The 23,373-nt window shown below is 36.2% G+C and overlaps 1 protein-coding gene across 1 annotated transcript in view; it reads right to left on the bottom strand.

The window, feature by feature from the left end:
- Positions 1–23,373, bottom strand: part of MMS22L (MMS22 like, DNA repair protein) — a gene marked incomplete at its 5' end in the record, with an annotated part of 123,969 nt that overhangs the window by 18,935 nt on the left and 81,661 nt on the right. The window contains 5 exons of the mRNA XM_080806338.1: positions 5,060–5,219; positions 11,387–11,529; positions 12,384–12,535; positions 13,179–13,329; positions 17,983–18,176. Of these exons, the coding sequence (XP_080662464.1) occupies positions 5,060–5,219; positions 11,387–11,529; positions 12,384–12,535; positions 13,179–13,329; positions 17,983–18,176 (800 nt within the window). The remainder of the gene's footprint in view (positions 1–5,059; positions 5,220–11,386; positions 11,530–12,383; positions 12,536–13,178; positions 13,330–17,982; positions 18,177–23,373) is intronic.

Here is a 23,373-nt window from a genome sequence, read left to right as displayed (position 1 = left end):
ACAGCAGGTATGGTTATCATCTAACCAGAAAGTTTTGCCATTCCACCATAAAATTTACCTTTAAAGCACAAAGGACAAAGTTAAAGTAAGCAATAGAGAGAAACATGTATTAGGAGTCAAAAGACTGATGTCACATCATGTATATTGCTAAAGAGACAAAGTTTTCTCAGAATTCTGGGCTAAGAAAAACATACATTTCCTAAGCAACTGGCATTTAATTCATAATACACTCAAGCACACTATGTGATTTGGCTATACAGTATGTGAACATACAGATTACATGTTGTATTAATCAGATCTCTCTTCTTGCTGTGGCTGCTAGGAAGCTCAGAGGCAAATTTATAACCCAGCTTTAAGAACTCTAGAAGACCATGCATTATACTTTTATGTGTGTGCTCACTCTCCCTGCGCTTCATCATGCTACTACTCCACATTTACTTTTTTGATACCTAGTCTTACATAAAATTTTATAGGCTGTCTCAACCCAGTTTGCAACACAAAAAGATATAGCTAAATTTAATTATTAAAGCAGGAAGAAAGGATTAGCTGTAACCTTGAAGCAATCACTTAACCTCCCTGAACTTCACTTTTTGTAACTTCCAATTGTTTAATATACACAGTGAATTTAAATTTTGATTCTGAAAAAAGAGAAGCAGACATCTCCACTACATGAAATATATTATGATTTCTTTAATGCTAGGAGTCAGTTGCTACATTTGATGAGACTGGAGTTAAACAAATGAGCACCTTTTGTTTAGTAAAGTAATGAAGAGCAGATAACCAGTTCCCATTAGGAGTGTATTTCTGCTACCGAGGTCTTCTTTACTAAAACAAATTTAAAAGAAGCGCTTGCTCAAATGGCACAGTGATACATATACGGCATAAACTTTTATATTTTATTCCACCTTAGAAAGCAGAGGAGAGGAAAAAATTCAAAGCCATTTCCATAAAACAAAAAGTTTAAAATTCAAGCTCTGAAGGAAAACAAAAATATGCTTACAGAAGAGTATATTGATGTTAAAAGAAAAAAGCCCAACCAATAATCACTTCTAAGAACAACAAACAGCAACATTAATCTTCTGTTGTAAAAGGAAATACAATAATCAATCATAAAGAAACACAATGCTCACTTAGCAGTATTTTAAATAACGCTGGCTTGCTCCTCATTTTTCCAGTAGGTGGAAAACTGGTGAATGACAGCAATGTAAGAAGAACTCACACCCTAACTAACATTAATATACCCGCAAAGGGAACTGCCATCACCGCTGACATTTGAAATGATTCATATCACTCTTAGGTGTCACATAGGAATTGACTTATAAAGAGCGAGGGGCTTCCAACCAAAAATGCTATCATCTACCCTTGTATTTCATCTTTTATAATGGTTAAAACACTTTGCTGAAGATCTTAAGTTCTGGGAGTTCATAGAAAGCAGAGGCAATCCATTTGTTTCACTGACAAATCAGAACTCTAGTTTTTAAAAAATATTTTAAAAAAATATTTATTTTGGGGGGCGGGGAGAGAGAGCGCATGAGTACAGGGGGGGGGGGCAGAGGGACGGAGAGAATCTCAAGCAGACTCCACCCTGAGCGTGGAGCCTGATGTGGGGCTTAATCCCAAGACCCCGAGATCATGACCGGAGCTGAAATTAAGAGTCATATGTCAACTGACTAAGCCACACAGGTGCTCCCAGAACCCTAGTTTTTTCAGTTTCAGTGAAGAACATTTAAATGTATGGTATTAAAAAATGCAAAGACAGGGTACCTGGGTGGCTCAGTTGGTTGGGCATCTGCCTTTGGCTCACGTCATGATCCCAGGGTCCTTGGATCAAACCCCACATCGGGCTCTCTATTTAGCAGACAGTCAGCTTCTCCCTCTTCCTCTGCCCCTTCCCCTGCTTGTGCTCCCTCCCTCTCTCTCATGCTCTCTTTCAAATAAATATATAAATTAATCTTTAAAAAGATGCAAAGAGAAAGAAATTTTTTAAGTGAAAAACTTTTGAGGGGTGCCTGGGTGGCTCAGTGGGTTAAAGCCTCTGCCTTCGGCTCAGGTCATGATTCCAGGGTCCTGGGATCGAGCCCCACATCAGCCTCTGTGCTCAGCAGGGAGCCTGCTTCCCCCTCTCTCTCTGCCTGCCTCTCTGCCTACTTGTGATCTCTGTCAAATAAATAAATAAAATCTTTAAAAAAGAAAGAAAGAAAGAAAGAAAAACTTTGAGAAAGGTTTAAATACGTAGTATAGCATTGTAAAAAACTGTCTTTTGGGGCGCCTGGGTGGCTCAGTGGGTTGAACCTCTGCCTTCAGCTCAGGTCATGATCTCAGGGTCCTGGGATCGAGCCCCATGTCGGGCTCTCTGCTCGGCGGGGAGCCTGCTTCCCCCTCTCTTCTCTGCCTGCCTCTCTGCCTACTTGTGATCTCTGTCAAATAAATAAATAAAATCTTAAAAAAAAAAAAAAACCTGTCTTTTTCCTGCCTACAAACATATCACTTATATAACTGATGATGCTGAAAACATAGAAAAATTGTGGGGTACATACTTGTATAAATGGAAGAGAGCTGTACTATAAGAGTTCTTATGTGTTTACTTATTTTCTACTCTATGCATATACTATGCCTTAAAAAATACAATAAGAGGACTGGGATCATTACAGTAGGCATTTAAAAATGTATTTATATAGTTTGAAAGTAACTTTGCTCATTTAGGAACATTAAAAGATACATTACATACTATTAGCTAGGTTTATAAAATCATTATATTCCAGAAGCATTTATTTAGTATATGCCATCTTCCACATTGGTGAGGCTCTTCAGCTGATGTATCCCCAGTTTCTAATGCAGAGTCGAATATGTAATTTAGGAAACGTTTTTATTTGTTCAAAATATAACATGACAACAGGAACAAAAGTTCAAAAGATATGGCCACTAACATGAGTGAGTTTAAAATTTAGTAAGGGCATGCCAAGTACACAAATAATTATAAAAGCTGGCGAGCTATGAAAAATGTCATAAGATAGACAGATGAAGCATAATCAGGGAGACCAAGGCTACCTGGGAATATGGAAAATGTGGAATATTTGGGTTGGGCACTGAGGGTCATGGGTAGAATTTCAATTACAAAGATGAAGAATGACGGAAGATAGAAGAATGACCAACAGAAAAACACAGGATGGAAAAGTAAAAGGTATAAAGAGTGAGAAAAATGACAAAAAATGATAAAAAGAGGAGGAAAGTGGAAGATACTACTCATAAATCAATCCTTTCTCAGAAATTAGTGAGTTACAATTAAGACTCCAGATGCCTTAATCTTAAGTGTGATTTTATCAATAGTTTACACCTTTCACTAGTACTCTCGTAACTAGACAACAGAGGTATCCCCAGTTAGGAACTGGCCAGGTAAATAAAACAGTTTCTATGGTTAATTCTTTCTCTTAAATGAATATGATATCCCCAACCCACACACTTAAAGAAGGTCTGAAACCTCAAACTTTATACTTGCTCCTCCTCCAGTATGAGCCTTTTACATACAGAAGACAGTAAATTATCTGTTCTTAATTTTTAACACAAAATGAGGAACATTATACCAATATATTCTATTCCCAGTCTCTGAGATTTAGACAAAAGCAAAAAATACAGATCTACCTTCCAGTAAGTCAAAACTCAACAATGTAATAAAACAAAGAAGGTCCTCCATTCTTCATAAGGAGAATTTTACCCTGGGTCTATATATCACCAATCTGAATATGATTTTGCAGTTAGTTATGACTATCATATATTTTGTAAAATAAAGGTATATTCTGAAATCATACATTTAGCTTGGCAAAAAGCTAACAGAGAATAATAAATTATAAGACTGAATGCCGAAATACTTATTTATCTACATCTTAATATGTTAAATTTATAATAAATTATCACTTATTTTCTTCTCCAAAATTAAGATGCTTGTATTGCTACTATAGCTTTCACTATATTCCACATCATCCATATTTACACATTTTTGCATTCTCCTTTATCTTTCACAACAAAGATAAAAGGTTTCAGACAGCCCAAATCAGGTTTATTCATATATTCACAAGATCAAAGGGAGCAGATATAAGGTTTAGGCCACAGAGAAATTAAAACAAAACAAAACAAACCCCCCAACAAACCAAAAACAAACAAACAAACAAAAAAACCCTTAAATTTTGTATAAAAACATCTAAGGAAATACTTTTCATTTCCTTTTATCCAGTTCCTATTTTTGGTTAGTAACATGGCTTTAGTGAACAAAGGTATTCAAATTACTGACTTCCTCAAGGATGAACTGTGCTGTTACAGCACAAGCACAGAAAAAGATTTCTTTCTGAAAGGAGAAAAATAGTATTGTGAGAAGCAAGATTTGAAGCATAAATATCTCTAGTGCAGTAATAAATTCTTTCCTGACATCCTTCATACAGAGCAGACCAGAAAAATAGAGGAGAGTGATGGTTTCCTGATATTTTAAATTCTAACAAAGCACAGATAAACATTAAAAAAAAAAAAAGTCCATTTTAATTATCCAGATATTCACAATGTGAGTGATTCACAACAGACTACTGACAGCCAATTGGTATCAGCTTATTTTCTGTTTTGGTCATAATTAACTCTAATATTAACACAAGCCTAACAAGAAGAGGTCTGAAAGAGGTGGGGCAAGATAGGATACACTAGTAGAAAGCCAATATGAATCACTGTAAGCTAAATCATTTTCTTCCAAATTATTCTTACGATTGGGGCACCTGGGTGGCTCAGCCATTAAGCATCTGCCTTCAGCTCAGGTCCTGATCCCAAGTTCCTGGAATTGAGCCCCACATCCGGCCCCTGCTCGGCAGGAAGCCTGCCTCACTCACCCTCTCCCACTCCCTGCCTGTGTTCCCTCTCTCACTGTATTTTTCTCTGTCAAATACATAAATAAAATCTTAAAAAAATTATTCTTATGATTGTATGGAGAACTGTGATGTAGCCTGTGTATTAATGTATTCCTATCTATCATGATGCTATAGGTTCAACCTAAGGAAGTTTTAATAAAGTCAGGAATACATACCCATCATCCTATAAGTCAGTTGCAGCCCTGCGCTGGAGATTTTTTTTCCTAAATAAGGTTTTATATATTTTAATATTTCACCAAGGTATTCTAAGGACTTTGTGACCATGGCAGATTTATCAGAAAGTTTCTGCAGATTCCCATAAGTAATACCAACAGCCTATAAAAAAAAAAGGAAAAACATGATTTAGATTTCCAAGTTTTACACAATAGTGACTTTGAGAAATAAAGAAAATTTCTCTCTCTACACACACCCCTTACATTCTTAAGTGTACATTCTTACCTTTCCAATAAACGATCACAGCAATTAAAAAATGCCAGTGGAAAGAATTAAGTCTTGCCTTTTGTAATTAAAATAAAAAGTTTAACGAATAAAAAAAAATCAATGGGACTGATATAAAAGAGGTTTTATCAAATCGCATCAAGACTTCCAAACATCCCAGTATACAAATGGCAATTACAATCCTCAAATTCCTATAAGGAAAACCTACAAGCAAGGTTATGAAATTCTTACAATGTAAGACCTCTATAGTGTTCAGTTCTGTGATATGGATTGATTTTTATCCCCCTAGAATTTTCTTTATAAGCCATTAGATGCTAGCTTTACTTTCTCAGAGGAAAAATGATGAGACAGAATGGGCACAGAAGGCAACATGTGAGAGGCTGTAGGGAGAAATGTGAGGTAAGGCAGTGAGAGAAGGTGAAATGGCAAGAGTAAGGGAAATAAAAGAATTAGTTGAGGAAACGTGAGAATGAGCAAGAGGTGAGCAGTCACAAAAAGAACCAAGAGAAGACTGGCTAGAGATGGGTCAGGAGGTTTGAGAAGAGTAGCAAAGTTTTCAAACCATTATTGGCGACTGACTTACTGTGAATTTGAAAGACCTAAATTGGACCTAATACCATCAATATACACAGTTTTGTGATTTTGCTCCTGCAACTCTCAGCAGATAAGACAAAGAAGAGAAAGCAAGTTGATGCATCCATCCAAGGCTGAAGGTTTGTAGGCAGAACCAAAAAACCAAGATGGAAGACTGTAAAGATGATGGTAAAAGTATAGCTGTAGTGAGGCCCCCGAGAGGGCTAATTAGGGTGGACGGGGAAGATGTGAGACCTTAAGAGGGTGCTGCACTTGGAGAAAAGGAAGTGGAAGGTCATATGAGGTCATTTGGAGAGCTGGAGGCATAGGTGGTGATGGTCAAAGAGCTCTCAGATAATCCAAGTGATGCCACAGCATCCCTTAGGTTTAGTCATGGGAGTGGGTTGATGAAGCAGAGCAGGCGGGAAGATCACTACAAGACTTGGGGAGAAGCTTTGAAATGAGGGATTAGGGTAAATTATTCAAAGTGATATTAAAGTTAGCCATGTTGATTTAATAAAATGTAGAATGGAGGAAAAGATAAGGAATCTATGACCTGGAGTGACTGACTGTGAGGTGGATGATGAAAACAGCAAAAAAAAAAAAGATAGACTTGATGATTCTTTTTCTCGATTTAGCTTTCTGCCCTTGGTTCTCTATGTTTCTTTTCCTAGGCCAGAAGTTCTCAAACTTCTCAGTTCCCTTTTATCCACTTAAAAGTTGAGGATCTTAAGGTGTATTATTATTTGGGTTATATCTATTGATATTTACCACAGAAAATAAAAAGAGAACATTTAAATTACTAGTTCATTTAAAAATAATAAGCATTATTTGTTAACAGAGTAAAAACTTTTTAGGGAAAACAGCTTTATTTTCCAAAACAAAAAAAATTAGTAATAATTTTTACATTTTTGCAAATCTCTTTAATGTTTGGCTGAATAGAAGACAGCTAGATTCTTTTATTTGTTTCTGCATAAAATCTTTTGCAATATGTTGCAGATGAAAAGAATTCAATCTCACACATATATGTAACTGGAAGAGAAAGAAGTATTTTAGTAGATTTTTTCAATAATTCCTCTCTGATATACCTTTTAGGGAATTCCTCTCTGATATTACACCAAAACTTGACAAGTGGTATTTCTTAAAGGCTAATTGTATTATGGAATTCAAAACCATGTTAACAAATATTTTATACTCTGCTACCTTAAAAGCCACTGATCCATTTTGCTTTTCGAGTAATGCATGCTTTTAAAAGCCCATTTGGTCATCTGGAAAATTCTGGCTCACTGAGTTATACATTTTCCCAATGTGGGCACATTTCATTATTCATTAAAAAAAATTGTATTTGTTATTATCAGCAGTGTCATCAGAAAAATCTTTAATTATCAAGAAGCTTTCAAGCTCATCATAATAGCAAATACAAGTTTTCCAAGATTCTAATTTTCTTAAAAGCTCAAATTATATCATTAGCAACAAATACTGTCAATTGTTTTTTTTTTTGAAGTGATACTCATTTCATACATTTCTGAGAAAATGTCTGCCAAACACCCGTCTGAATAACCATACTCTGTTAGTTGTTCTCTCAAGATGAAAGCAGTCATCATCAAGATCAAAAGGTTTTGCACAGCAAAGGAAACAGTCAACAAAACTAAAAGACAACTGACAGAATGGGAGAAGATATTCACAAATGATGTATAAGATAAAGGGTTAGTATTCCAAATCTATAAAGAACTTACCAAACTCAATACCCAAAGAACAAATAATCCAATCAAGAAATGGGCAGAAGACATGAACAGACATTTCTGCAAAGAAGACATCCAGATGGCCAACAGACACATGAAAAAGTGCTCAACATCACTTGGCATCAGGGAAATACAAATCAAAACCACTGGTCAGAATGGCTAAAATTAAGTCAGGAAATGACAAATGTTGGCAAGGATGCAGAGAAAGGGGAACCCTCCTATTACTGTTGGTGGGAATGCAAGCTGATGCAGTCACTCTGGAAAACAGTATGGAGGTTCCTCAAAAAGTTGAAAATAGAGCTACCATATGATCCAGCAATCGCACTACTGGGTATTTACCCTAAAGATACAAATGTAGTGATCCGAAGGGGCATGTGCACCCAAATGTTTATAGCAGCAATGTCCACAATAGCCAAACTATGAAAAGAACCTAGATGTCCATCAACAGATGAATGGATAAAGAAGATGTGGTATATGAATGTATGTGTACACACACACACACACACACACTGGAATACTATGCAGCCATCAAAAAACCTGAAATTTTGCCATTTGCAATGATGTGTATGGAACTAGAGGGTATTACGTGGAGCAAAATAAGTTAATCAAAGAACAATTATATGATCTTTCTGATATGAGGAATTTGAGAGGCAGGGTGGGGTTGTAGGGGGTAGGTAAGGAAAAAATGAAATAAGATGGGATCAGGAGGGAGACAAACCATAAGAGACTCTTAATCTTACGAAATAAACTGAGGGTTGCTGGAGGGTGGGTGGGGGTAGGGATAGGGTGGCTAGGTGATGGACATTGGGAAGGGTATGTGCTACAGTGAGTGCTGTGAAATGTGTAAGCCCGATGATTCACAGATCTGTACCCCTGGGGCTAATAATACTTTATATGTTAGTGAAGAAAAAAAAAAAAAGATAAAGCAGTCAGGTCAGCCTGTAACTAACATTACCACACAAGTGCTGTTTATTTGTAGACAGCCACCTCACTTTATAAGCAGCAGACATGCTTTAAATACACTTCCCATTGTCATTCACAGGACATTAAAGGACATGTACTCAAGGGTCAAAATTCAGTAAAATTAATAATAATTTTACCGCTTCATTAAGGATAATTCTTAAATGAAACTGGATTTTTTTTCCTGTGACTGCATGGCAGCGAAAATGATAATGACCACCAGTATAATTTTGGGCCATGGTACTGATTTGTGATAAAGTTTCTGCACTATTTGTACAAATGTCAATGCACTTTTGAGCTTGTAAAATTCCTAGAAAGGTATCAGTAACCCCCAGGGGTCTATGAAACACTTGAGAACCACTGATCTAGATCACAGTATTTCTCTTGTGTTTAGCCTTTATTTCCTTAGGCTATAAGACATGTATTTCTCAGACTATCTCAGGATCATACTATCATTTCTGTGCAGGAAAGAGTTAACATAGTAGGCCCTACACTTGCTATCTTTAAAAAGTCCTACTTGTAAGTCTGGCCATTGGCTGGAGATTGGGGCCTTAGGTTTCCTTCACTGTTTCCTGATAAGAAGGCTCACTGAGCCTAAACTGTTTGTGGAAACAATGTAGTTTATGCTGAATACCTGCCTTCATTCTGGGAGTCTGGAATTTTCTAAGTGCTGGCAAAAGGGACCTACGTGACCAGTCCCCATTAAAAAACGTAGGCGCTGAGTCCCTAATGAGTTTTCCCAGCAGACAGCATTGCAGATGTGTTGTCACAATTCCTCTCTGGAAGAATTAAGCATGTTCAGTGTAGCTCCTGGGAGACGACTGTTGGAAGCCATACCTGGTGTTGCTAGACTTCACCCCTGGTACCTTTTCTCTTTGCTGACTGTGCTCTGGATTCTTTCACTGAGGTAAGTCATAGTTGTGAGTACAACTATATGCTGAGTTCTTAGTCCTCCCAGCAAATCATACAGCACTTGGGAATGATCTTAGTGACCTCTCACACAATCTCAAACTAAACCAGTTTAAAATTGAACTCCTCACCACTTCTCCCTCACCTTAAATCATGATGCTCCTATTTCTTCTTAAGATATCATCATTCTTCTGGTTAAACACAGTATTTATTCCACGCCCCTTCAAAAATCCCATAATTCAGTTTTCACTTCCTTCTAAATCTAACTAGATTCTGGCCAACAATTCTTCTGTGCTTTTAATCTACTCTACTATTACTAATTTTCTTAAAAACTCATTTGATCTAATCAGACCTACTTAAAAATTTATAAAGCCTTCATACTGTTCACAGGAGAAAACCCAAACTTTTTAGACCAAGACACTCTGAATTATTAACCTACTTAATGATCTAACAACTAATTGACACTTAGCACAGACTGTCTTCTTATTTTAACCTTTGTGTTTATCTTGTATTCTCGGACAAGTAAAAAGTTCTCTAAGATCAAGGACTACTTCCGGTTTTACAAATCCCTAAGAAATCCTATCATAATACTATCTAGCATTTAGCTAACAACTATTATTTACTGAGTGATGAAAGAACAATTCATTCAGACTGGCTTAAATTAGTAGCTCTGAAAACTAGTAGTGAAATAAATGACTTCTACCTCCCTTTCTGGTCCAGTATGGTTCCTAGCATAAGTGTCCTAAGTACAGGTTAAGATTAAATCAACTACTACACAAAAGGCTCAAAAGAAATGTAATAGTTTATAGCTATATAAACTATTACTAAATATTTTTAGGATTTATATGATATCACTAATCATCATACAATTATACTTTTAACTTAATGGAAACCAATGGAAGAATTCACATTTATGGGAAGAGCTTATAGCTTGTATTTATTTTCATTGATGTTAATATAAAACACTCTGAGAGAAAACAAACCAACTTTTAGTGTGAATTGCTTACAAAGACACTAAACACATTAACAACTTCAACAAGGCTGCAAAGCAAAAAATACCACATAATAGAAATTCCTGCAAAATTAATAATTAAAAGTCAAATGTTGAAAGGGACTATTCATTATGGAGACAAAACTAAACAAATGAATTGGATTTTAAAGACCCGACCATAACAATATGAAGCAGTTGGTGCTTATGCTAACTATAATAAAATTTTACTGTAAAATTTACTATTTGCTATAGGGTGGTAAACATTAAGTTGAACTATTATGGGACCACGTACAAGGCAATCTAGTTCCCAAGTATCTGGAGAATATTGCTATCCCAGTTTTAGCAATTTTTAGCAATAAGATATCCCTACAATTGACAGAAGCCTTAGTGTAATAGTATTATGTAGCATTCTTTTTTTTTTTTTTTAAGGTCTTATTTATTTTCTTAGAGAAAGAAAGCAAGCATGAGTATGGCGGGTGGGCAGAGGAAGAGGGACAGAAAGAATCTCAAGCAGACTCCATGCAGAGTGCAGAGCCTGAAGTGGGCTCGATCTCATGACCCTGAGATCATGACCTGAGCAGAAATCACAAGCTGGCCACTTAATAGGCTGAACCACCCAGGTGCCCCTATTATATAGCATTCTTCAGTCCCTATTTTTCATTAAATATAATTCTTCTGCTGTCCTTTAGAGTGAATTGTACTACAGAGTCACAGTTTTATTCCTCCAGAATTTGATAATAGCAGGCAAACAATAATATGACTCAATTTAAAATAATTCATTTTATAGAAAAACTTCATAAACACTTCAAGTTTTTGTGAAAAAATAATTATAACTGATTTGGACAGTTATACTAATAAATGAAAACTACCTCAAAAAATAGAACAAGTGCTTTTGTAGGGTCTTCTGGACTGGATAAATATTCAATTTGAGCCGTTGAGAAAATATTCTTTACTTCTGAGAGTTTAAATAGCAACCTTGTCAGTTCAGTCAACTGTTCCAAGTACTTTTTTTCTGTTAAGATAAAAACAACATAATAACATTTACGTTTACTATATACATTTATATTATACACATATATAGATGAGAGTAGGGAATGCAGCATTCACTTATAACATCTTTTTTTAAAAAACATTCAAACTTCCACATAATTAAAAACTTTCAATTAAGTCTCTAAGGAAACGTTTATTTAAAATCAAACAAACATATGCTTGTGAATGTCCTAACCCCAAAAGCTATTCATGTAAAGCTAAATGATGCACTAAGATATCGAAGTAAATCTGGAGCATTTTTTTCAGTCATGCCTTTGTGTGATTTATAAACGGCCATAAAGAATACTTTATGAAAAAGCATGTCCTGTAGACAACCAAAACTGTATGGATATTTTAATAAATAAAGTACAAGTATCACTCTGTGACTAATAACAGTAAAGCAGAAGAGAGGTAAAATATCTAAGATAAAACGGGAGAGAATTATTCATAATTGGATACTTTTCTTTTTAAGGTGTTAACAGTATGATATCTGGTTATTTACTTTATAGTTCTACTTTTTTTGTGTGATCAGTTTCTTCAAGGTAAAAAATAGCTTGTCACTGGAAAGCAAGTTTTTGTTCCTGGCTTCCAAGGAAACAAGTTCTTTTATCTTTATGGGAGAGAAATTTGTCATATATGGTAACAGAAAAATATCAAGAAAAAGAAAGAGGTGGCAAAAGGAAATAAGTTACTATTTATACATATTACAAACATTTTATATAATATTACAAACATATATCATATCTTTTTCTATTAATTTATGAAAAAAAAAAAAACAAAATAAGAAATCTTAAACATACTTAGATATCTAGAAAGCAAAATGCCTCAGATACTTACCGAAAGCCTGTCCAGGATTTGTATCAATGAACAAATCATCAGGAACATAGGGGTTGTTTATGTACATTTGCAAAATGCAACGAATCCATGATTTTATAGTTAAGGCTTGGAAAGATACACAGCTTATATGAGAAAGTGCTTCACATAACATGCTGTAAAAGTAAATTCATGGGATATTAAAAACCAAAACTAAAACCTGGCAATATGTTCCCTAAGCACAGAGATTAAGAAAGGAAGGAAAACTTTCTAACATACCCCACTTCTTAGCCTCCCTTATTTTATACACACGTTAATACAGATAGGCACTGTTGAAAATAAACACTACAAACACACCTAAAAAGAAGTTTTACAGAAATATTCTTGTTTTCATCTGTAATCTTCTATTTTTATTTTCCTCTTTCCACTGATGGCACATGTGTAGGATTATGCCAAGAGAAAGAGGGAAGAGAGAATAAGGTTAAAACGGGAAAATCGAGGAAGGGGCTAATAACTAGTGAGGTGAGGTGATAATGAAGCAGAAAGTAGAAAAAAAAGTGGCTCTTAATAAAAAGAGCAGAAGTCATGACCATTTACATAAGAAAAAAGTTAAGGACAAAGTATACTTCTATGTGGGTCTTCTAACCAATCCCATTCCCATTCCTTTCTTTCCTGCTGATATATCCAAAAGTGAAAAAACACCCAAGTGAGAATATATGTAGCAAGATCAGTTTTTATTTTTGAAGATTCTTACTTTCCTAGTGTACTGATCAGTCATGAGTTTCTATTAACATGCGTATCTGAAATCAAGTCACTTACCTATTTTGTAGGCAATGACTTAAATATCTTGCTACAACTTGGGGCCAGATGATATCATCCCAACCAAAAAGTTGCATCACTGATATAACTGGCTGAGGCTGAAGATCTGATGGAGCTGTGCTGGGCATGTCCTTTGCAAGCAAAGTAAAATCTAGATTTAAAATGGAAGAAATTTATGGTGAAGAATTTTTAAAAACTATTGCCCTTCCCCAAATTATATAAACAGTGATAAAAATAATTCAGCACTCAATAATAAAATGTCACATTTAGAGATGCAGAACTAACAGAAAGCAAAATCGGAACTAAATTCATGCTGCAAAAAGAAATTTCTGTAGCGATCATCTAGAACTCCAAGAATGGGTCTAGAATAATTCATTTTAGCATTACATGATCAAATCTATACTGGTTTCTTCAACTTCCAAATTCTATACCCACTATTTCTGTTCATGTGCCTCTCTCATTCAAAAAAAACCATTAAAAATATATATATATATATATCTAGCAACCACTTTTCTTCATTCAAGCTAATGTACTTGCCACTTGCCTCAGAGAAGACTGCAGTCTTACTTTAGTCATTAGACAGTCATCTATTAAACAAAAATCTCCTATAATCAGTGGCCCTCCGCTTCGTTCAGAACCCATTTAGCCTAGGAACTAGAATTCTTTAGTTAACCATGTCAAACAAATATACTTTATTCTGTGATTTCCTGGGTGTTCCTCAACTTAATTTTTATTATATTTATTTGTTTGTCAATAAATGGCTTATGAAGCATTGACTTCTATGTAGCTCTCCCAGATGGTGGCTGTGTATTCTCCCACCCCTCTCCTACATTTGAGCTATAGATAGGAGAGTTTGTTCCTTGGTCCCATGGCTGTTTCTAGAACATGCTTCTTTTCTTCCTCCTCAAAATCTCCAGCTTTGATTCTCATGTCATCAGATATCAGCCACTAACTCTCCTCGTTGATGCTTCCTAGTTCACCTCCTCTCATTTCTTTAAGACTATAGCTCACTAACAACATCCTCTCTAGGAGCACTCCTGTCAAAATCCCTGATGGCTTTTCTTCTAATATCCTGGCCTCTCAGTTCCTTGAACTCCCCTTCTCAGTAAATCTCTCCCCCATTCTATTTGAGCCATCTGCTCCCATGCTGATACTGAGAGACTTTGCCATTACCACTAAGTACATTCTCTCCATTAATCTCCACTTCCAGGACCCCATTTTCTGGCTCTAGGTCCTCAACTCCCAACAACTATCTGATTCCACCAGGACCTATACAATTGATTGGTCTTAAAACTTTTTCCCTGACCCTCACTACCTTCATGCCTCATCTTGCCCTTTTTAGGCACCTTGACTACACAGTCCACTGTTATACTTGTTTGTGTATACTGTCAATTCCCTTCCTTCTTACCTGATTTGTTGTACTTGTCTGGAAAAAAGCGCCTGTTCCATTCCAACTCTTGGTCTTCTCTCCACACCCACCTACGCCAGTATAAATGGCTGGCAAGCAACCCTACTGACTGATTTCCCTTTACACTTATGACTCCAAGCTTTAAGTAGGACCCTCATGCTGGCCAGAATTCCTGCTACATTACTCCAGTCCCTTTAGACTTTTATTCCCTGGATGTCTACTGCATACCTTCTTTCCTCTCTCCATCATCAGCCAGCGCCTCCTCCCCATCCTCACTTCCAGCTGATGGCCTTACTTCCTACTTTACAGAGAAATGAGAAACATCAGCAGAGAACTACCACAAGCTCCTGCCACATCTACCCAGATGCCTCCACCTGGGCCAGATCCTCTGACTTCTTTTTTGCTACTATAGATGATCTGAGGCCAAATCCTCTAAGGGATCCATTTCTCTTGTGGATTAAACCACAAGAGACTCTCTTGCATCATCAAGTTTTCCCTCACTCCAGAACATTCCTGTCAGGACTATAAATATGCTGAAATTTCTCCTGTGTTATTAAAAAAAAAAAAAATCTCTTTGACCCCATATCTACTCCTAGCTAATATTCCCCTTTTTCTACTTCTCTTAAATAGTGATAAAAAGATTTATCTACATTTGCAGTCTGCAATTTATTTTCTCACATTTTCTCTTGAATCATCTTCAATCAGACCTTTGCTTCTAGCACTATATACCCAAACTCCTTTTCAATGTTACCACTGACCTCCTTTCTTGCTTAATCCAATGACCAATCTCAGGCCTCATCTTACTTGATCCATTAACAGCATTTGAGCAATTGATGACTTTCCCTTCCTTGAAATGTCCTGTCAGTTGATTTCCAGGGCACCATACTTGGTTTTCCTCTTGCTGTACTGGCATTCCTTTGCAGTCTCCTCTCTTGGTTCATCATTTTTATCCTACAAATCTGAACATGGGACTATCCTGGAGCCCAGTTCTTAAACTTCTCTTTTCAACAACTTACTCTATCAGAGATCTCACCCACTTCATAGTTTTACTACTTATACATAGTTCTCAATTTAATGTCTTCCCTGAACCCTACACTCATTTTCAAAGTGCCTGCGCAACATCTTTTCTTAGATTTTAGTGGATATCTAAAAGAAAAAAAAAAGTCCAATATCAAAGTCCTAGTCGTCCCTGCCACAATTTTCCTCATCTCGGCATATAGGGGATTCTCTCTTCATTCTACTTATCATATCCTACCCACTTGAACATTCTGTCACCTCTATCTTCAAAACACTTTCTTTACCTTCAGATTGGAAATCTGACCACTTCTCACCACCTGTCCTACTGTGTTAGCCCAAGCTGCTCAGTTCTAAGTTGTTGCAGTCATTCCCAGCTGGCCTCCCTACTATCTGTTCTCAGTCTCACAACCAGAAGGATGCTCCTCACTCCTCTGCTCAAAACTCTTCCAACAGCTTCTAATCTCAGGGTAAAAGCAAAAGTGTTTACAACTGCACATGAGGCAGAACAAAAGCTAGATCTCCATTACTTTTCGATCATATCTCTTGACTATTCTCTCTCTCTTTCTTATGCCTCATGACCTTTCATGGCTTCCCTGTGGTCCGGCAAGCACACCAGACATGCTCTTGCCTCTGGACTTGTGCAGAGCCTTGGTCTCTTGTTTCCTTCAGGTTTTTGCTTAAATGGTACTTACTCAGGCCTTCCTATTTAAAATCACCACCTGCCTCTGGCCTTCTCTATCCCTATCCTCTTTGATATATTTTTATTTTCCTCCATAGCACTTATCACCAGGTCTTACACATCTTGCTTACTTACTTACCGTTCTCTCCCCCATACTATAAGCTCCACAGGAACATGTAACTTATATGTGAGAAAAGGAATAGCAGTCTTTTTCCCCACTGGTATAGGCACAATGGCAATAAAAGTGGGTGTTTGAGGACTATTTTTTGTGTTTTTTTAAAATGCAGAAAATTTTTCTCTTCTAACCTATTCAAGTCTTTATTTCAAAACAAACCCCAAACCCACATATATTTTACTTTATATGTATATATCATTTACTTTTAGAACCTAGGACAGCTGTGACTAAACATGTGTGGTATCATTTTTGTTCACTGACTGCGAGTCAGGATGATGAACGGAAGAAAGAGAAGTCATACTGGCTTCTAATGACTGCTTTGGTTAAACTGATTAAGTATCAATATTTATTTTCATAGACATTATAGTGGTTGGAAAACTGTTGTCCTGTCACAATTCTTCAATCTGTCATTGTAATGTTTTAATTATGGAAATGTTAGCAGAATTTAAGATCTTTCACAATTTATATCATTCAGTCTTTTATGTAGTGTTTTTAGCTCAGTTTTCCATCATTCACACCAGGGTAAAATAAAACATGGTTTAGATCTTAGGTTTTAAATAGCATTACATTCAAATGTATTACACACTTAAAAGAAAAAAAGATTTTATTTATTTATTTGAGAGAGAGAGAGTGAGAGAGTACAAGCAGGAGGAGAGGGAGAAGCAAGCCCCCCCACCGAGCAGGGAGCCTGACATGGGGCTAGATCCCAGCATGCTGAGATCATGTCCTGAACTGAAGGCAGATGCTTAACCGACTGAGCCACCCAGGCACCCCTCAATTGCAACTAAATACATGTAGTTATCATACTGATTTCTGTCTATTCGAGTACTTCTGCACATATTTTGGGTAAATATCCCTTTGAGAAACATTATGGTCTTTTCTTAGAAAACTGTATATATGCTCATATATTCAAATTCTTGCCTATGATGTCATGTGATTCAGATTCCCTTAAAGCCTAAGGACACGACCTTAGGCTAAGAGTCAAATTCATGAAAAATTATCAGCTAAAATAGAATCTAGTAAAAGTCAAACAAAATTCTATATATTTGCTGTTCCTGTGATCTCATCTGCTTGGTGCGGAAGTGGAATTCACACTGTTTTCTTCTGCTCCTCACACAAGTAACTTCATCTGATACCCGGATATCTTTACACACAATGTGAAAATCAAGTACTTGAACCTGAAGAAACCCAATGCTACTTTACTTTCCAAATACCGCACGTATAAGAAAGTTTTATATACTATATATATACATTATATATATTATATATAATATATATAATATTTTTAAGATTGAAAGTTGTATTTTGTTTTTAGCAAACAAAAACTTAAATTTTTACCTTTACTAAGCGGAAAATAATCGACAAGCCAAAGGGACTTAATTTAACATATGTAATTCTTTTCCTCTTTCTGGTTGTCCAAGTATTTATTAGACTGTAATAAAAGAGTTTGTCACCAAGCAAACAGAAGAAAAAACTGACAGAGTCTGCAAAATGAGAAGCTAATTAGCAAATTAACAATGCTGACCTGCAGCTGCATCCGCGAGTTCTGAGAGAGGCACTATCTGTGACATCCTCTGACTCTTCAAAAATGAAAAGAAATGTCTCCACAGAGCACGGGCAGCCGCAGCAAGGTGGCGCTCTTTAGCCGATAATGAAGACTGCACAAGGAGGTCCACACTCTCTTTTTGAAGTTCCTGACACAATTGTTGATGCATACTCCTAGAAAGAAATAAAAATATAGCTAACACCCAACAAATGCTTATAAAAATCTTCCTGAAATACATTTTGGGCTTTTAACATTTATATCATATGAAAACTTGAGGGACCGTTTTATATAATTAAAACCTTTATGCCAAGACATTATGCATTTCTGCTTATTTGATGGATGAATGATGGCATATTAAGCACCATAAAGTTAATGTTAATTACTAATGTCAACCATTAATTATATGCTTTTTAATATGTCAGATCCAAATGAGAAACAGGCAGCTTCAGAATGAAGGTCTGCATTTTGCAACTCACTGTGACAAGTGATTTTACTTACAATGTAGACATGAAAACAATTTTTTAAACCTTTTTTTTTCCCGAGAGCTTTAAGGACATAGATGTACCAAGCAGAAAGTAAGTACATCTAGCTTGCTTATGTGTGGCATTTTAAATTGAAAAATTTTCTTACATAAAACTCTGCCAGATACAATCTTGGTACTTTGGTCTAAAAAGATCCATAATCATTTTCACAGAGCAGACAATAAAAAGTTATTGTTCTCTATAAAATAGTAAAACATGAATTCAATACTGCCTAAAATTTTGATTCAAGGTTTACTTACCTATTTGCTTAATTCAAATGAAAATTTAGACATTTCTTGCAAATCAAACTATAATGAGATATCACCTCACACCTGTGAGAATGGCTAAAATCAACAACACAAGAAACCACAAGTGTTGGTGAGGTCATGGAGGAAAAAAACCCCTCATTCACTGAGGATAGGAATGCAAGCTGGTGCAGCCAATGTGGAAAACAGTATGGAGTTTCTTCAAAAAATTAAAAATAGGACGCCTGGGTGGCTCAGTTGGTTAAGCGGCTGCCTTTGGCTCAGGTCATGATCCCGGCGTCCTGGGATCGAGTCCCACATCGGGCTCCTTGCTCAGCAGGGAGCCTGCTTCTCCCTCTGTCTGCCTCTCTGTCTGTGCTCACTCTCTCTGACAAATAAATAAATAAAATCTTTAAAAAAAAATTAAAAATAGAACTACCTTATGATCCAGCAATTGCACTACTGGATATTTACCCAAAGAATACAAGAACACTAATTCAAAGGGATATAGGCACCCCTACGTTTATAGCAGCATTATTTACAATAGCCAAGATATGAAAGCTGCCTAAGTGTCCACTGACTGATGAATGGATAAAGAAGATACAGTATGGATTTAATACATACACACACACACACACACACACACAATGGAATATTATTGGCCATATGCAATATACAATGGAACATTATTTGGCCATAAGAAAGAATGAAATCTTGCCATTTGCAATGACATGGACAGAGCTAGAGTATAATGCTAAGCAAAGTAAGTCAGGGAAAGACAAAATATCATATGATTTCATTTATATGTGGAATTTAAGAAACAAAAAAGGAAAAAAATAGAGAGACAAATCAAGAAACAGATTCTTAATTATAGAGAACTGAAGGAGGGAGATGGGTTAAATAGGTAATAGGGATTAAGGAGTACAATTTTAATGGGCACAGCATGATGCATCGAAGTGCTGAATCACTATATTGTATACCTGAAACTGATATAACACTGTATGTTAACTAACTATAATTAAAATAAAAACTTAAAAAAAAGAAAATTTAGACATTCCTAGACCTTAACAGAAATATAAGCGGGGGGCACTAAGCGATTTTTGTAGTGATTGGATAAAAGGTGTTTTTGCAATATGCCCAGACATAAATAATTTGATTACTTAAAACTAAATGTACAACAATACATACATAATATTATTCCTATTTTTACTAATGTCACATCAATTGTGAGTAGATACAAATGTATGGATGGACACCATCCTGAGATAGATTTGCTTTCCTCAGTTAAAGACAAAGCAGTGAAAACTGACAGAGTTGAAGCAGAAGATGTCCTCTGATAGTAGTACTCCATTAAGAAAATACTTAGTAAAAAAAAAAAATTACATTAATTCTAACATTTCTGATGTTTTAAATTAGTTTAGCTAAGGGAAGTGGTTACTCAAAATACTTATAACAAAAATACGGAACTTAGTACATGCACCTAAAAAGCAATTCCACTGAAAGATCAAACTGGACCTAAGACCACATTTTAGTACTTTTCACAAACCTACACATAAGTAAAAATTTTAAGTTATATAACATGAGAACACTGTGCCCCTTGACAAAGGAATTCTTGGATGATCATGAGGCACTACTTAATACTCCTTGAGGTATTGGGGAAAAAAAAGTATATATATGCCCGGGGAAAGAATATCATAGCAAGCAGGTCTCATAAAAGCTAACCAAATATCTGCTATATCCTCTCTTGTAAAAACCTGCCTGAGATGTTTTCAACTTGAACTAGTGGCTAGAGAACCATTTCAGGTCCTTTAGCTTCGACTAAGTTGAATACTGGATCACTAAAACCCATTTGGCACCTAACTTAACTGCCTGCATCAACATAGAAAGTTCACGACCACACGTCAACACACTGGAGTCCAAGTAAAATAATACCACCTTTGGCACAACCTACTTACTGCCTTTCCAACGTATACTGGTTTCAAAGAATAATAAATACTTTACTGTACTTGGGAGGATGAATTGTGCTATTTCTACATAAATAAGCCATTTCTCCACGGACTAAAACCTATTCCCTAGGGAGGGATATCATTTCTGATTATCTCCTTTGTGCCAGAATTCTTTAATTAAAAATCAGAACAATTCTATGAGATAGGTATCAGTAATCCTCTTTATAGATGTTGAAGCTGATAGTGAGAAAGTTAAATATATCCAAAGGTCACATGGCTAGGAAGGGCTGGCCCCATAATCTGAACTTAAAACTGACTCTGAAGCCCATTCTTTCCTCTTACACACTAAGACACACACACTTACTCACCAATACCCACATACTTTAAACACTGACCAATTTTCTTCTCCTCCTACCGGGGTTGAAGAAATTTCAATAAGCCTAAGAAAAGGAGCTTTAAAAGCCACATGTAGCCTTGCCTTGTGAAGAGGTAGGGGCAACACCAGAATTCTATACTGGGAAAAACTATAAGAGATATCAAGAAAAATGTATTCAAGGCAGTACTGAAAAAGTCGAACAAATCTGAATCACTTCTGACCTCTTCAGACCGAAACTTTGACGTGCCAGGGTGTATAACTAGGAGTTACTACAGGGATCTGAGTCAGAGGTCTGAAAAAAACAAACCACTAGGTTAAAAAATTAAATTTAGAGATTAAATCCTCCAAGGTAAGAGTTAACACAGCAAAAAGAAGTTCCAATTAAGTGTAAGACATTGACCCCAAAACAGACTTCTTTTGGAAATGTGCATCCATTTGCATTTTGGTTCCAAAGAAGCTTTATATCCTGGGAATATGCAAAACACCTTCTGCTTGATGGTTTGAATGTTTAAGCAATATCTATTTGAATAAGAATGATAATCTGCTATTTTACAACAAAACAAAGTTGTTTCAGACCTCATAATAATTTATGTAAACTTGAACAAATCAGAGAGGGACAGATGCAGGAAATGTCAAGGATATACTGTATGAGGAATGTGAGGAGAGAATGCAATTTCTGCACTATTGCCAAAAAAGTTAGAACTACCCCTTGCAGTCACAGGTGATTTTTTTTTTTTAAATTACATTTTCTGGATGAGGAAACTACACAAAGACCATGGAAAAATAAGTGTATTATATTACATGTGACTGCACATCTGCTTAAGGTATATTTACAGAAATGCAAATACTGAGAGCAATTCTGTCCCTATAGGTCACAACATAAATAAAACACAAAAAGTGTATGAAATATATAAAGACTATGACACGGTTCTAGATGTCATGGCTATTTTATAAAACATTTTCTATCTTCCTCAACAAACTGCAGAAAAATCTGAAAGTAAATTTATTGCACAGAAAGTAAAATGTAATTTCGGGTCAAAACCAAAAAGAAGTATCAAAATAGTTACAGAATCTCCCAACACTTGGCAAATTGCTCTGACAATTTAAGACAAACTTAACACGGGTTAAAATCATTTTGGAAGGGGCGCCTGGGCGGCTCAGTGGGTTAAAGCCTCTGCCTTCGGCTCGGGTCATGATCCCAGGGTTCTGGGATCGAGCCCCGCATCGGGCTCTCTGCTCCGCAGGGAGCCTGCTTCCTCCTCTCTCTCTCTCTGCCTGCCTCTCTGCCTACTTGTGATCTCTGTCTGTCAAATAAATAAATAAAATCTTTAAAAAATAAAAAATAAAGCTCACAACTTCCCCAGTCTTATTAAAAAAAAAAAAATCATTTTGGAAGTACACACATGTGGAAGGAACTAGGCATGCATAACCATCCCACTTAGATTCTAAAAGATGCAATATAGTATAGTAGAAAATAAAATTTGCTGAACGTCGGGTTATTCAAATTGTAGCTCTCACAGAAACAAGAGCAACGCCGAGCACTCATTGGTATTTACCATGTGCCAAACACCATGTTAAGTGTTTTATAAGCATTATTTCTTACCCTATGAGTTAGGTACAGTTACAATTATAATCTTATAAATGGGGAAACTAAGGCAAAAGAAGTAACATGTTGGGTAACATAGCTAGTTATTAGCAGAGTTACTCAGAGCAGTGTTGACCTTGAAAAAAGCAAGTAACCTCTCATTTTTTCTTTTCTTTTTTTTTTTTAAGGTTTTTATTTATTTATTTGACAGACAGAGATCACAAGTAGGCAGAGAGGCAGGCGGGGGGGGGGGAGCAGGCTCCCTGCTGAGCAGAGAGCCCTATGTGGGGCTTGATCCCAGGACCCTGGGATCATGACCTGAGCCAAAAGCAGAGGCTTTAACCCACTGAGCCACCCAGGTGCCCCCCATTTTTTATTTTCTTAAGAGTCAAGAAGAGCAAGAATCATTTGCTATATATCCATTGCTAGGTTTATTGTGAAGACTGCACAAAATAACATCTCTGAAAATGTTTAGAAACCTATCACTGCACCATGTAAATACCCTAAGTTTTTACACCCGGTTACTATGTCCTCTTAGGCTTTTGTTTGAGCTCTGGTATCCTGCCCCCTTTGGCTTAACTCGTTATGTTCAAGCACTTTCCTGATTCCTGCATCTGACTATTCTTTTTCCCATTTCCCAGGATCCTCTTTCCTGTTTTTATCTTCCCACTACTTCTTGCTGTGATTACATTCACTT

This window comes from Martes martes (assembly GCF_963455335.1).
Source record: "Martes martes genome assembly, chromosome: 6".
NCBI classification, from domain to species: Eukaryota; Metazoa; Chordata; class Mammalia; order Carnivora; family Mustelidae; genus Martes; species Martes martes.
This window is presented reverse-complemented; position numbering and strand designations above follow the sequence as displayed.